Source organism: Typopeltis vanoorti, chromosome 4 (genome assembly GCF_054136105.1).
Source record: "Typopeltis vanoorti isolate ZY-2024b chromosome 4, IOZ_Tvanoo_1.0, whole genome shotgun sequence".
Lineage (NCBI taxonomy): Eukaryota > Metazoa > Arthropoda > Arachnida > Uropygi > Thelyphonidae > Typopeltis > Typopeltis vanoorti.
This window is the reverse complement of record NC_143552.1, coordinates 89560205-89576689: the sequence shown is the minus strand read 5'-3', so window position 1 is coordinate 89576689 and position 16485 is coordinate 89560205. Positions and strand designations below refer to the sequence as shown.

Sequence of the window (16485 nt, the reverse complement as noted above, 5' to 3'; positions counted from 1 at the left end):
AATTAGAACTTTTCACAAAGAAACTTTCAAAGAATTTTGTGGCTCACCCGTTATTTTTACATTACCAAACACAAAACACCACAACACAAAACTGCAGCTGCAGTGGATTAGCAATTGCCTTAAGTCCAAAATCACTCTACTCTATGGTTTTTTCTTATAGTGCTGTTTACCTTTACTATGTGCCCTACCCTGACTGTTCCTTCAAAAATGAACCTTTTGTGCAGATGACTCAACGACATGTTTTTGCATACTGTTGGATATACTCTTGGTGTGTTTCTACTTTACTTTGTGTGGGAAAAGATAAAATTTGTACGTGTTATCTGGAGAGTACAAACATTTTTTCTATACCAAACTTTGAGTTAAAGTCACATTTTAAGTTAATTATCTGCTAGCTATCTCTCTGTAAAACAACCAAATTCTAACAGTTCGGATTTTCGATTATGTGAAGGAATTGTTTTCAGTCAAACAATGTCAATAGGTAGCATTAGACAATTTCTAAAATAATCAATACATGTATATCAGTTTTCAACACTTTTTTTCTCCCGTTCCTGGCATTAATTTTCACAGTTGTGATTTTTTAAAAATAATTAAACAGAATTGCATTAAGGTATAAAGTTGTGGATTTAAATATCAAGTTCTAATCAGAATAACTGAGTAAAAAATTCACTGTGGAAAAACACAACAACAAAACCACACATCTTTGTTCATTCAAGTTTACAAATGCATATTTTATTTTGCTTTAATACTATTTACAAGTATATTCACTGAAAAAATTCGAACCATGTAATTACCTAAAAATATTTCACAAACTACCGGTCCTTTTACTCCAAGGATGGCATCCAGATCTGAGGTCAATAATGTCTTTAATGGAGGGTTGTAAGCAGAAAAAATTTTAAGGTTTCCAGTTGAGTTTGTGAGGACATTAATTCCTGTGATTTCGAGGTTGGTGGTTATAAGGTTGGTTATTGAATGATGACTGATATAGTTTTTGATAAAGGTGGCTGTACCTCCACCTCTATACCCAAGTCTGTCGTTTTATGTAAATCTGATACCCTCTGATTTTTAGGGTGTCAGCAGGCCTCAGGTGAGTTTCATTGATTAGAAATATATCTAGGTTGTATCTATTATTGAATTCCTGGATTTCTAACAGATTAATTTTGATACCATTGGCATTACAAGCAATAATCCTAAGAGAATTTGGGGTGATTTTTTCCCTATGCATCAGAGAGTGTAGATACAGTTATTACAGCAAACCCAATATGGATTGGGTTTGCTGTAAGAATCTTTTTGTAACACTTAGTGATGGATTTGAGTTGCTGAAATCCTGCAGCATGTTTGCAAGAGAAGAGGTGATAATAGCTGATAAATTTGAATGTGGATTATTCAGGTTCTGGGTTTGTACAATCTCTTTGGAGCCGACCACATCAGCATATGTTCTCGCTTGATGTTGAAGATTCATTTTCTTAAGGGAAAGTAATTTCTTAAGGTGAATGATGGGCGAGCACCTGTTGTCATGATCTCACTCTTGGAGGACTGAAGAGCCTGAGCTTCAGGAACTCTCGCACTAGATGACGAGGAAGATTGATGATTTGGATCGTTCCATCTGTTTTTGGGGTGATGTATACATCCTCTATAATTAGCAGGGTGAGAACCCTCACAATTAGCGCACTTAGCTGGGTGGATTTTGGCTTGGCATAGGTGTTTGTGGGGTGATTCTCGCCACATTTTAGGCATCTGAACTGAGCTTTGCATAGCTTCTGGGCATGGGCAAATTTTTGGCTTCTGTGGCACTGCTCAGAAGATTCGTTCTTTCTCAATGGTTCTTGGGTTATTTTGAGCCCACAGATTGATTTTAGATTATAGATGTCTTTGTAAATGTTATGAATTTCTACTTAGGTATAGCTGTCTTATTTGATCTAAACATTCTAGTGACCTTTATGGGAGGTAGATTCTGTAAGTTAAGATCAGTAACTATTTCACCCGTGTCAATATCCGCGGAGACTCCTCGTAGGACCACTTTCAGATTTTTTCTCTGAGGCAAGTGAAAATGTGTGATATTGAGTTCTCTTGCATCCAGTTCCTTTGTAAGATTTCTATAATCAGCCACCGTGGTGGGCTGAATTTTTATGCCTTCATCTACATTTTTAGCAGATCTATAACTTATTTGTAAGTTAGCCATGATGATTCTTAGTGTTGTCCATCTCTGCTTTTCCCTTAGGACAATCGGTGGCACCTTTTCATTGGGGGAGGCAGAGGGATCTGAAATGGGAACATCCTTGTCCATACCAACATCATTTGTTGGCTCAGCAGCGAGAATTTTTCTCTTCTTACGAGCGTGGATTTCTCCTTGATCAGAAGGATTAGAGGTAGAAACAACTAGATTGAGTTTTTCCTCCATTTGAGGAGAGTCTTCATTTTTCTCAACGTCGACTTCAGGTGAAGAATATAAGTTTAAGTAGCCGGGCCAATCCCGTTCAAACTTTTTGAGAAGCTTTTTAATAAAAGTGAGTGCTAGCCTTTTATCGAGTGACTTGATAATGATGTCGGGTCGATCGGGCTAGTAGGCCATGTCAGCTTGAACTTCTTTTGGAGTTTATCAATAAGTACAAGAGCCGGCTCTTTATCGAGCAAATCAACGAATACGTCTAGGTCAGGTACGCTCATATCGTTTTAACTGCGGGTGAGCGTTAATAAAAATCCCGCAGGTCTAAAGAACTGCGAGCAGAAATTTTTGTAGAATATCCCGCAGCCGCAAAGGACTGCCAGCAATACCAAGCGTAGGGCTAAAGAAAGCAATAGCAATTAAATTGCATCTAATCAAAGTCTTACCTTGATATTTCATAAAATGAAGAACGTTTCGAATTCATTCAAAAATCACGCATTATGTATCCGACTACCACTCCAGTAAATTCAATCTTCTCTCCTCTACGCGCCAAACCTCACTCGACTACCCTGAAATATGTCTCACTCTCTCACTGATTTCGGCGCTTATTGGTGGTAATTTATGGTTTGAATAAAAGACCCGCAATAGGCAATAATTACCGTATTTTTCGGTCCGTAAGACGTACCTCTTTACATAGAAAACTTGACCTAAAATTTGGGTGCGTCTTATGGTCCGAAGGTGACATTAAAATACGAATCTTTACACTGTACCGAAGCTGTTAGCGAAGTTCAATTACTGGCGCAATATGTTAATAAAATTAGTAAGTACGCCACTGAAGGTAGGTACCTAATTTATCTCGCTGCATGTGGGTGAATGACCGATTTAGAACGTCAATAGTCATTAGTGTGTACACATATGTGCTTTTGTGCGGTTCATTTGAATTATTTTTTATAAGTCGCTAAAATTTTTATCGTAAAATTAGAAAAAAATGAGTGTAAACAAAAAAGATTTTCATATAACGTGAGTTATAAATTAAATGTGATAAATTATGCAAAACAATATGGAAACAGAGCAGCAGAAAGAAATTTTGGTCCACCACCAACATAAAAAATGGTTCGCGAGTGGGGAAAACAAGAGGAACAATTAAAACTGCTATGTGAACACAAGAAAAATTTCGTTCGCACCTAGAAAAATGGCCAGAATTAGAAGTGCAAATGAAAAATTGGGTAACAAATCATCGAAACATGAGAATATCTGTTTCCACGAAAATTATAATTTTTGAAGCGAAACGATGGGCAACTGTTAATGGAATTTTAGATTTTCCTGGATCTAAAGTACCATGACGGTGATTTAGATTTATGAAAAGACACGGGTTATGCATGTGTACAAAAACCACTCAATCCCAAAAAATGCCGGCTGACTATGAAGCTAAAATTATAGAATTCCATAGATTTGTCATATCAGCGAGAAGGAAATTTAACTTTGAGCTTAATCCAATTGCGAACATGGATGAAGTGCCTCTAATCTTTGATATTCCTTCAAATCGGACAGTAGATTCAAAAGGCACCAAATCAATAGTGATCAAAACAACAGGTCACGGAAAAACTTACTACACTATAGTTTTAGCTTGTTGCCCGGACGGAACAAAACTACTCCCCCCCCTGTTAATCTTCAAGAGAAAAACGTTACCCAGAGATGAAATTCCTCGTGGTATTATTATCGACGTTCAAGATAAAGGATGGATGGACGAAACAGGAATGAAATTATGGATACAAAATATGGGCAAAACGTCCAGTTGTTTAAAAAGCCTGCGATGCTAGTGTGGGATCAATTCAGAGCACATAAAACAGAATCAACCAAGAAGCTTCTAAAAGAAATGAATACAGAATTAGCTGTCATTCCTGGAGGCCTTACAAGTCAATTACAACCCTTGGATGGATCTATTAATAACCATTAAAACCTAACTAACTGATAAGCTGATATGTTGTCCACAATCACAGCATCATCAGCCGTCAACAATAATAACAACTGCAGCATTTAAGGAGCACAATCTCTTTTATGACCATAATTTCAGGATTAGGTGGCTACGTCTATGCCTATCCATCCATCTGGCAATCACCAGTAATCTTAGTTACCATTTCCGAATGGTCACTAAGATGATTGGTAATGTGCCAAACCAATTCTTGCTACATGGTCCTGTTGTATGCTTTCCTGAAGTATGTATGCTTCAACTCTCTGAAGATCAGTCACTCCATGTACACCGTCCATCCATCCATTTCATTGAAGAAAATTGAAATACAATGTGCGTCCAAAGTATTTCAATTTTCTTCTGTCAATATCATTAAGGAGTCTTCAAGTTTTACCAATCTTTTCTAGCACCTATCCATTTGTCTCCTTTCAGTATATGATATCCTCAACAGCCTTCTGTAATACCACATCTCAAAGGCAGCTATCCTTTTCGACTTGTTTAGGTTCCATGTCTCACATCCATAAATTGCTGTTGGGAAAATAGCTGCATCCAAAATCTTCAACTGTGTTCCTGTGGAGAGAGAGAGAGAGAGAGAGAGAGAGAGAGAGAGAGAGAGAGAGAGAGAAAGATTCATCCCTCCAGATTTTAGAAAAGTCTCTAATTTTTGTTTCAGCCGTTTCTGCTCGTCTTCTGATGTAGCCTGAACAGTAATTCTTCACATTAATAATGGATGCTAGGTACTTGAACTTACTGACCTCCTTATTTCTTTCCCATTAAGATATGCTTGTTTCTCTGAAGCTTTGCTTTCTGTATTTCCATTGAGAAGCATAAGCTTTGTCTTCCCAGGATTGAGCTGAATTTTCCATCTGTTCTTACTCTTACTGGTCTCGTTAACTTTGTCAAGCATTTGTTAGTTCTTCCTTGCCATTACAGAGGAGTACTGTACCATCAGCATACCTGAGATTGCTATCAATTTACTAACTCTTCTAATTCCTGTCTTGAGCTCATCCAATGCTAGTACTAAACGCATGATGTCCTCAGCATAAATACTAAACAAGCGTGGAGAAAGTAGGCATCCTTGTCTAATTCCCTTTCCAATCTGAAGCCAATCAGTTAATCCAACACCTGTTCTTACCATGGCTTACTGAACAAGTTAGCTAGCTATCAACTTGATAGTTTGTTGAGGAAAACCAGTTCTTTTCATTATTTCCCACAGTTTTACATGCTGGACACAGTCAAAAGCTTTAGTCTATGAAACACATTTTCATAGGGAGTCAAAATTCTTTATACTTTTCTATGATCTGTCTAAGACAAAGGATCTGATCTCTGTACCCTTACTTTCCTAAAACCTGCTTGTTCGTCAGGCATCTCTTGCCTCGACTTTTCCTCCAATACTATTTAGAACGATCTTTAATAAAAGCTTGCTTGCACGAGAGATTGAACTAACTGTTATATAGTTCTTGAAATCATCTCCCTTCTTATGCAATAGTATGAAAATATGAAAACCGACTTCCATTCTCTTGAGCATGATCCTGTCTCCCATATCCTTGTAATTAATCTGTTACTCTTATTCCTACATCAGCTGAAGCCTTAATTAAGTCTTCTGGGATTCCATCAGCACCTGGAGCCTTATTATGTTTAACTGCTTTCAACCTCATGCCTAAGTGGAGGAGGTTGCAATTCGAAATTTTCCTCGTGAGAAGGCTTCTCCAAATTTTCTTTATCACATCTGGTGTACAGTTCCCTACAGTATTCTTTCCATCTGTTTTTGATTTCTAGTTCTTCTGTTAGCACTGCTCCTTTCTTGTCTTTAATGATATTTAATTTGGGCTTAAACTTGTGCTTTAGGTACCGAAGTAAACGAAACACCTTTTATAATCGCATTTCCTTATATGGAAATCTATCTCTTCACACTGTTTAGTATAAAATCTTTCCTTGTCCGGCCCTGATGGCTCATCTGACTTTTCTATGTAATCTCTCTCATATTCTTCAGTCACTGAGTTTCTTTGTTTTTCCAACAACCTTCTTTCGATTAGATCCCATGTTAAATCTGATGTCCATGGATCTCTTGGTCTTCTTATTGGGTCGAGATACTTCTTGTTGGCTGTATCCTGTATTATAACCTTGACTCCTTCCTAAAGCATTTCTGGTGAGTTCTCCTCACTGGTCTTCAAAAAACATCATCCAATCGATTTGATGTTTTCTCTGTGAAATACTAACATTCAATCTAGTGGGATGTGCCTGACTTGGAAGGTTTCGGAGTCTTCTTCTTACTCTGGCTCTTACTAGCTCATAATCTGTACCACGATCTGCTCCAGGACAAGTATGCACATCAAATATGCTTGTCTTCCACCGTTGGAGAGCCAGGACGTGATCAATGTGGTACCTTGACTTATCAATGTTATAGACTAAATAATATATGATAAATATATTCAGTAGATTAAAATCCTCTGCTTTCGTATCAGCTAACTCACTTTCATTTGTGAAATAACGGTTCTTCGCGTACCAGACTGAATTAGAACCTGGGTCTTTCCAAACAAGGGCTTCCTCGAAACAGACTGAGCTACCAGGGGCTAATCTCTTATTCTTACTAAATTTATTATCCTTAACCCAAGAGTTTCTCCATCAACAAAGCATATGAGATAGTGATCACTCAAGAATTCTGTTCACATTTCTCACGTCTACTATTTCTTTCCTCTAATTTATATGATGATGATGATGATGATGAACAGCCTATTTTTCTAACCAGTGCAGGGTGAATGCCTCTCCTATTGCGGGAGGTTTGGGTCTACTACTCCCATGTACCAGTACATATTGGGAGAGCATCTATACTTGGGTGAATTAATGTATGAAGGTGAAAGACAATCACAAACATCCATTCTTACGCAGGTTTCGAACCCACAGCCTCTTGGCTGGTGAGCGAATACGCTAACCACTCGGCAACCAGGCTGGCCCAGTTTATATATTGATAGTTAAAATATTAAAAGTTTGAACCCCATTTTGATTACTTTTTTTTTGTACTAGGTAACCAATTTTTTAAAATATTTCCCCGTCTCTAGGGAAAAACAACTAAATAGCTCTTCCCATTTCACACCAAACACTTTTAAAATCTCTGTCATTACTACTCCCTACTTCCATTAAAATAAACGGCCACATCTAGTTTGCCATCATCAGTAATACACCACTTTCTATTTTTATCACTTCTGTATTATCTAAAAATGCTATACCTATCAACTTCGATTCCAGTCAACTATGTTTACATTATTCCGATTGTTCGAGGTCGACTGGAAGACCCAACCATAAACTTGTTCTCTATACTTCTTGCATTGGTATACAAGCAGATGAAAGTATTTTTAGACTTTGTTCCACATCTTTCATTGCTTCTATTTATTTCCCTTTCATCCCAGTGAACATTATGTCAGTCAGATAGTCCCATTTCCTCTCATTGTAATAATCCTCATTTCTTCTCATTATAATAATACTCATTATTATAATAATTATGAAAGAATTAAACCAAGAACCAGTAATTGAAAAAATTAAAAAATATAAACATAGATGGATGGAACACGTTCAAAGAATGAAAACAGAAAGATTACCAAAACAAGCCTTAAAGTACAAGCCATTAGGAAAAAGAAAACCAGGACGTCCTCTTAAACGATTCAACAAAGACTTCTAAGGCCGGAACAGGCCATACTAGGCCTAAATCCTTGATACGTATGATGATGATGATGATGATGATAATAATACTCATTTCCCATCTGATGATACTCCCATAAAACTGCAACTTTATAACGACTGATTTCCATATTTATTTATGTACAATCCACTCCCCTCTGCATATACATTCTAGCAGTTTATTCATTATAAGTGAATTTATTTCACATAGGAAGCAGAAACGTAGTATCTGAATAGATTGCGGTGGTAGTGGAATATCTACAGGATGAAAGGGTGCCTTATGGCAGGTTATAAGTTTGGGTGCGATATCAAATACTGTTTTTCATTATAAAAAATATCCAGATACATTAGTTAATTACAACAGTGGGTGGATAGGGATGTGATACTGTATAGTGGGCAGCATAACTCTCTCATTCTGTTTAAGTGACCATACCACCTGAGATTAGCTCTGATGCTAACCCAGCAGTCAGATCCATATATTAAAATTGGTTTTAACAGTGTCTTGTATACAGCAAATTCAGTGTTTTGACTAATTTCTCTCTTATTCCATATAAATGTATTCTGTTGACCTCCTACCATACCAGTTTTATTGATTCTGTTGACTATTTCCATATTTAAATTACCATCTTCACAAAAAATTGTGCCTAAGTAGCTGAAATGTTTTACTTGTTCTATAGGTTCTCCATTCACAAGGCATCCTATTTTCATTGTCTTTGTCTTGTTATCAAATCTATTACAAGAGTTATATAGTTTAGTCAGGGAATCTTGCAGACTTCTAGGAGATTTATTTAGAAGTATAACATTGTCCGCATAAACCAATGAGCTGACATTAATATCTCCAATTCTGATATCATGTTTAATACCACTTTCCTTCATAATGTGATCCATATAGATAATGAATCACAGAGGGGATAATGTACATCCTTGTCTCACACCAGATTTAACACTAAACCATCTTCCTGTATTTCCTTCAATTCTAACTGCTGATGTACAACTCAAATAAAGACTAAGTATTGCTTGATATAATGCCCCATTGACACCATATAAATATAGCGTATTGAATAGCTTCTCTCTTGGCACTCTGTCATATGCATTTTGCAGGTCTACAAACTTTAAATACAGATCATCATTATACTCCCACGATTTCTCAACTTCTAAAATGTTTTTCAATTATACTTGCATAAATCTTATCAGGAACAATCAGTAGGAAAATATCTTTGTAATTCTCACGTTGAGTTTTATATCAATTTTTATATGTGGTTACTATGAGAGCTCCTCGAATCATCTGGAATTCGTTCCTCTGAACTACGCAGTGCAGCCACTGTAAAACTTTTATACCACCATACTTGAGCATTTCTGGTCGAATATCATTTACTCCAGCTGCCCTTCCACATTTCAGACTTTTGATGGATTTTTCCTTCAAGTATGGATATATATTCCGGATTGCATGCCTGGTCAGTGTTTTTTACCACTGTTTTCATCGCTGCTAGTTTCATTTAGTAATTTTCGAAGTAATTACTCCATACGTCAGGGATATCTTTTTCTCCAGATTTCATATCACCTTTATCATTTCTAATTCCTTTTAGATGCTATTCCCTCCATTTCTGAGCTTCTTCAACAACTTTCAGAATATCTTGCCACCTTCTTGATATTCTCTAAGAGAATATCAAGAAGTATTCTTGTATTCTCTAAAAACGCAAGCTGACTTATTTGCGGAACTTTTGATATGCTTTCTTCTTCTCCTTCAATGCATCTTTAACTTCCTGTGTCCATAATAGAGTTTGATTTTTCTATTCTTGCAGACAACCTCGCCACATGCCTCTCCGGCTGAATCAATCATTTCTTCAGAGCCTGCCACGGAATCTCCAAGGTTTGATTTCTGTTCTCAACCTCTTTCATTTTTTATTGAATGTTTGTATATTTCAGTCTATAGTTCATATATGAGAGCTGCTCAACTTTTATTCCTTTAAAACTTTCTAACATGTTCTTCTTTTCAATATGTAATTCAATTTTATCATGCTGAAGATTAATGGGAAGCACTTCCAATTTCAAATCCCCTGTACACCTAGTGTCCTGCACCAAGGAGAAAATATCACAATCAACAATAACATAGTCAGTGAGACTGTTTAAACTAAACATATTTGGTCGTTTGATAATTAAAAATAAAAACTTATTTAATACTGACCATTTACAAACATCTTACATTATAGCCAACCAGTTTCGTCAGCAAACTGTCTAGCTTTTTCAAGGCGTTTACGGAAAGACATAAATACTAGTAAATGCAAATTGAAAGGAACATAAAAACGTTGTCAAGAAACTAGTAGCTAAAGTTACACGCTCGCGTGACAGAGACTGAAAGGACTTATTGTTCTTATTCATTATCAAGCATGCGTGTTTGTTGTAAACGTGTAATGTGATTACTGGCAAGCTGTAGTTCAGATGGATTTAGAGAGAGGATCAGGTTTTTCCACGAACTGTTTAGGATTTCACCCTGATTTCTGTTGAGGTTTGCGCAGGATATTAACACTATTGTGGCGTCCTTGAATAAACGATGTCTGTAGTCATCATCCAGATATGGCATGGAGCTTCTTTTGCCACTCTATCGTGTGGTTAGACGTACAGAAATGATGTGCTAAGCTGGAAGAGATACTTCTGTTGTGGTTTACATCACCAACATGTTCTTTTTGTCTGATTTCTAAACTCCGTGAAGTTTATCCGATGTAGGAAAGACCACAGGAGCAAGGAATGTAATATACTCCTGGATATTTGTAGAATGGCACCTTATCTTTTGGGGATCCTAAAACATGTCTGATGCTGGCGGTTGGTTTGAAGACCACTCTGATGTTTTAGGCTTTTAGTATTCTGACTATTTGATAAGAAATTGCCTTGATGAAAGGGATCACTACAGTAGAAATGTGATCCCTTTGGAATCACATTTCTACTGTAGTTTGATTCTTCTTGTCTGGGGTTGTCACCATATAGATATTTTTTGATGATGTTTGGAGGATATCCATTTTGTGATAATGTGTTGGCTATTAGTGAGAGTTCATTCTGTGTATCCTCTTCCTCGTGTAATTTTATATCAGAAGAGGAGGATACACAGACTGAACACTCGCTAATAGTCAACACATTATCACAAAATGGATATCCTCCAAACATCATCGAAAAATATCTATCGGTGACAACCCCAGACAAGAAGAATCAAATTACCAGCACATTTCTACTATAGTGATCCTTTTCATCGAGTCAATTTCTTATCAAATAACCAGAATATTTAGAGCCTACAACATCAGATTGGTCTTCAAACCAATCACCAGCATCAGACATGTTTTAGGATCCCCAAAAGATAAGGTGCCATCTACAAATATACAGGAGTGTATTACATTCCTTGCTCCTGTGGTCTTGCCTACATCGAAAAAACTTCACGGAGTTTAGAAATCAGATAAAAATAACATGCTGGTGATGTAAACCACAAGAGAATTATCTCTTCTGGCTTAGCACATCATTTCTTTACGTCTAACCACAAGATAGAGTGGCAAAACAGCTCCATGCCATATCTGGATGATGACTACAGACATCGTTTATTCAAGGAAGCCACAATAGTGTTAATAACCGGCAGAAACCTCAATAGAAATCAGGGTGAAATCCTAAACAGTTCGTGGAAAAACCTGATACCCTCTCTAAATCCATCTGAACTACAGCTAGCCAGTAATCACATTACACTTTACAACAAACACGCATGCGTGATAATGAATAAGAACAATAAGTCCTTTCAGTCTCTGTCACGCGAACGTGTAACCTTAACTACTAGTTTCTTGACAACGTTTTTATGTTCCTTTCGATTTGCATTTACTAGTATTTACGTCTCTTAAATCTCTTAAAATCTCTTAAATGTGCCGCCATCTCTGGCCACGAGATGGCGGCACATTTAAGCCGTCTCTCTTCAATGAGTACCGTTTAATTAGTGATAGCTTTGGGCCATCTGTCTCTGATTGGTACCAGTGGAGATTGGACTGCCCACTCAGTCTCCAAAAGTTAGATAGGGCTAAATGGCCTCGCCTACTCCCCGTATACGGGAATAAAAAGGCGTTAGCTGATTTTTTAAAAAAAGATCCAATTACCTATTTATAATAAAAAAAAAATCAACTAACGCCTTTTTATTCCCGTATACGGGGAGTAGGCGAGGCCATTTAGCCCTATCTAACTTTTGGAGACTGAGTGGGCAGTTCAATCTCCACTGGTACCAATCAGAGATAGATGGCCCAAGGCTATCACTAATTAAGCGGTACTCAGTGAAGAGAGACGGCTCAAATGTGCCGCCATCTCGTGGTCCCTAACCCTAACACAATATATTTAATGTCTGAAATAATGTGGGTTCTACGGTCGATTTTCTTGAGTTTACAGGACGAAAAACCCGAGTTTCCGGGAGGAAAAACCTGCTTGCTCGTGCCAGAGATCGACTAACTCGGGAACCGGTCGAAAAAAAGGCTTAGAAAAATTTCCTCTAGTCGCCGACTAGACTCGAAATCAAGTCTTCCTTCGTGCGGCCAAGCGCCGTGGTTGTAGCACCAGGAAATACTACAGAATGACCTAAATCAATTTCATTTACAAAAGGAAAGCTGTCTTTGCTGACCAGTGCGTCAATCATTTTGTGAGCAGTATTCTCATAAGCTGTGTAATATTGTGGTTATTGAATAAACAAATATGCTATCATTATTTGATTTTAAAAAAATCAGGTGACTCATTTACTTGTTTATGCTTATTTTTTTTTTGTCATAATTGATTAACCTATGTTTCTTTTATTTATTTATTTTAAGATAAAATGAGCAATAATTCTGAAAGTCCTAGTGCCGTTTTGCTAGCTAAAGCAAAATTGTGGAACATAGATATTGAGAGCGCTGAATTTGCAAAAAAGCTGGACGATGAAGATGCGCTTAAGCATTTCAGAGAAAAGTTTTACTATCCAAAAAAGAAAGATCTTCCTTCTGGTAAGTAACTATTGTAATTGAATGGGGGGGGTGAAGAAAAAGAGGGAGTATTTACTTGTCGCAGGACACAAATTTGGAAGCGAGACAGCGCGAAGGGACCCAAGCATTGAAATAATCCGGAAAATCTTAAAAAAAAAAAAAAAAGTTGCATTTTGCAGTATTATCTTATAACGCGATGTTATTCAATTACACTGACTGAACACAGAGCCATTTCTGCTTTTATACACTGCGGCCATATTTTATATTATGATTTTGTAACATATATTTCTATCTAGTCAATCATTTCAGGATGCCAGGTGGCTACAATGTGACACACATTCTTCCGCTGATGTAATTTCAGACGAAGAACAACATATGAGGTTAGGATTAAACATAATTCAAGTAGTATATTTGTACATGATACCAATTAAATGAGCTTTGCAGTTTATTATTATTATTATTATTATTACTTTATTCGCATAATTCATACACAGTCAAAACAAGATATCATTCAAACAATAATTTGAATCTAAGAATCTAAAATAACCTGTCAGGTAGCATCGTAAAATATGGACTGTTTCGTGAAATGCTGTTTTTTTGAAGATCATATGGGGTGACTTCTCTGATGTTTAATTGCTGTGAAAAGTTAGATAGCTTCGTTGAAATTGCACCGATCTATTGGGATGACTTTGGTGTATTTAAGCCACAGCCAGCCAACTTCGATTGCCAGATCTCGATATTTAGTAATTTTTTCCAGTTCTTTGTTGTTAATGTTGTTATCACTGGGTACTGCCATATCAATAATCCAAACCTGTCAATGTTCGATAATTGTGATGTCAGGTCTATTGTGTTCCAAATTGTATTCTAAAGTCCCAGAGAAGTTTTACTGTTTCGTTTTCCAATACTGTCTCTGTTTTATGCTGCCACAAGTTATCAGAAGTAGGAAAGCCATAATTTTTGCATATATGCTAATGAATTATTTTGTCCACTTGATCGTTGCGGTATTTATAATCTGTTTGAGCTATCTTGCTGCAGGCGCTGATTATGAGATTTGCTATGAGAGAGGACTTGAAAGAATTATTAGAAGTAGCAAAAGAAAAGAGTGAGATAGTTAAGACAGTGAACCTGCTGCCGCGGTATGACAGAGTAGAGTTGAGAAGGAGGGCCATAATTGCGAATGACTCTATGCATAGGTTATGCAGGGGGGAGTGGTATGGAGTTTGTGGATGTGTGCAGTGAGTTTGAAGGGAGGGGGAAAGGACTTATACAAGAAGGATGTTTGCATCTGAATGGATTTAGTGTTCGCAGACTGGAAAAATTGTTGCTGAATGAAGTGAAAGTGGATGTGCAGAATCAGAGAAATTAGAGGATTTTTTTTGGGGGGGGGGAGCTATTCAGTGGATACGCAGACATCAGTGAAGCAGTTGAGAGTAAGAATGTGTATAATATGCCTGAATTAGTACGAAGGATAACAAACCAGAATGGGATAGTTAGGATAGCGAAATTAGCACATTTCAGGCAGTCTGGTGTGAGATTGAGGCCAGCAGAACAAAATATACAGTTAGGTGCTGCTATAGACCAGGCGATGAAATAGATGATGAAAATAGTATGCATAGGCAAATAGACTCAATGATTGGGAGATAGGTAATTATTATGGGGGATTTCAACTATGGTAACATTGATTGGAAGGAGGAGAGGACAAATGTGAGGAAGGAAATGGATTTTATGCAGTTACTAAGGGATAACTACCTGAGACAACACGTGATGGTATGTACTAGGGGTTTGAGAGTGCTCGATTTAGTAACTGCATCTGGGAATTTGTCTATAACGAATATGACTACGTTTCCACCAATTGGTGAGAGTGATCATAAGGTCTTGACCTGGGAGGTGGCTAAATGTGTGGCTTAATTGAAAACTAAATGTTTTCAATTAAGACAGGGTATATGTGGAATTATCGGTCTGGTAAGTATGACAAGCTTAGGAAATTGCTTGGATCAGTGCCATGGCATATAAAACTGCCAGGGCTGGATGTTGGTTGGTAGTGCATGAGAAGTGGTAAAGGAGTGTCTGAGAGAGGTAATGGCTGACTGCATACCTAGAGTCCGGAGAGTAAATCAAGTGGGAGTTAAATGGATGAATAACACCATTAAACTTGAGTTGCAAAAAAATAAACAATTGTGGAGCGAATGACCTCCACAATTTTGCACCTATCAACCAATTTCTGTAACCAACAGATCTTCAACCTGTTCTCGTAAGGTTCATTCCATAGACCAGCTACCATCTTGGTCACTCACCTCTGGATCCTCTCTAACTCCTTTCCATCAAGAAGAAAGCCTGGTGCCCAGATCTGGATGGGATTTTATCAAGGCTCGATAAAGAGGAACAATATCCTGCTTGTCTCTACTCGTCAAAAGTATTCTTCAGCAACCATTGATCTGATGAGCTGATTTAGCCCCTTTTGCTATGTGCCACCTAAACTTCAACTCCATATCCACCAACATTCCCAAATCTCTGGCTTCGTCAATTTCCTGGAGTACAATTCCATCAATGTGGTATATTGCTGCTAATCTTTTCACCCCAAAATGCATACCTTACACTTTGCCACGTGAAACTGATATCCATTTTCCTTAGTCCAGACTGCCAATCTATCCAAACAATCCTGCAAAATTTTGATATCATGCGTGTTCACTATTGCTGTACCCAACTTTGCATCATTAGAAAATAAATGAACAGTTCCTCTCAGATCCTTTCCTGTATCATTAATGAACAAATTAAATAGCAGTGGTCCAAGAACAGAACCCTGCAGCAGATAACTAGTTATAGACCTTCTTTTGTACTCTACTCCTGAATGAACTACTCTCTGATATCTCTCCATCAACCACCCTCCTACACATCTCACAGTCCTATATCCATCCCTATATGCTGCAGTTTACTGATTAGAATTCCATGTGGTATCCTGTCAAAGGCTGGCAAGTCCAGCAGTATCACTGTAAACCCATTACCCTTATCTAATTCAGCTGACACTGTAATATAAAACGTGAGCAAGTTATGAGGCATGATCTACCCTTTACAAAACTATCTTGCCCCCATACAGTATCCAATTTCCATCTGTCCCTTCCTGCATTTTGCTCATGAATAATTTCTTCAATACCTTGACAACGACTCCTGATTGGTTGGTAATTTGCAAAAGCAGTCTTGGAGCCTCCTTTATGCAATGGACCTATTTTCTCCTCTTTCCACCCATCTTGGGACTAACCCAGAGCTGAGACTTTAATTAAACAATGTGGTAAAGGACACTGACAATTCCTTTGCCGCTTCACTCAAGACTCGAGCTAGTATACCATCCAATCCGACAGATGTATTCACATCTCAGTATTCAGTATTCACCTCCACTTCATTCACCTCAATTTCTGTATAAGCCATTGGTTCCCTCATTCCTACAATATCACCGCCTGAACGATATGCTCTTGCAAAGTGTTCAGTTAGTATTC

General features: G+C 37.5%; 1 protein-coding gene across 5 annotated transcripts in view; it reads left to right on the top strand.

Annotated features, from left to right (window-relative positions):
• The window catches only part of LOC150107485 (kynureninase-like), a 413072-nt gene that overhangs the window by 6949 nt on the left and 389638 nt on the right, over nt 1-16485 (top strand). For all 5 annotated transcript variants that reach the window (XM_090391901.1, XM_090391902.1, XM_090391904.1 and 2 more), the window contains exon 2: nt 12845-13015. In XM_090391901.1, the coding sequence (XP_090248027.1) occupies nt 12850-13015 (166 nt within the window). In that variant the 5' untranslated portion in view covers nt 12845-12849. The remainder of the gene's footprint in view (nt 1-12844; nt 13016-16485) is intronic.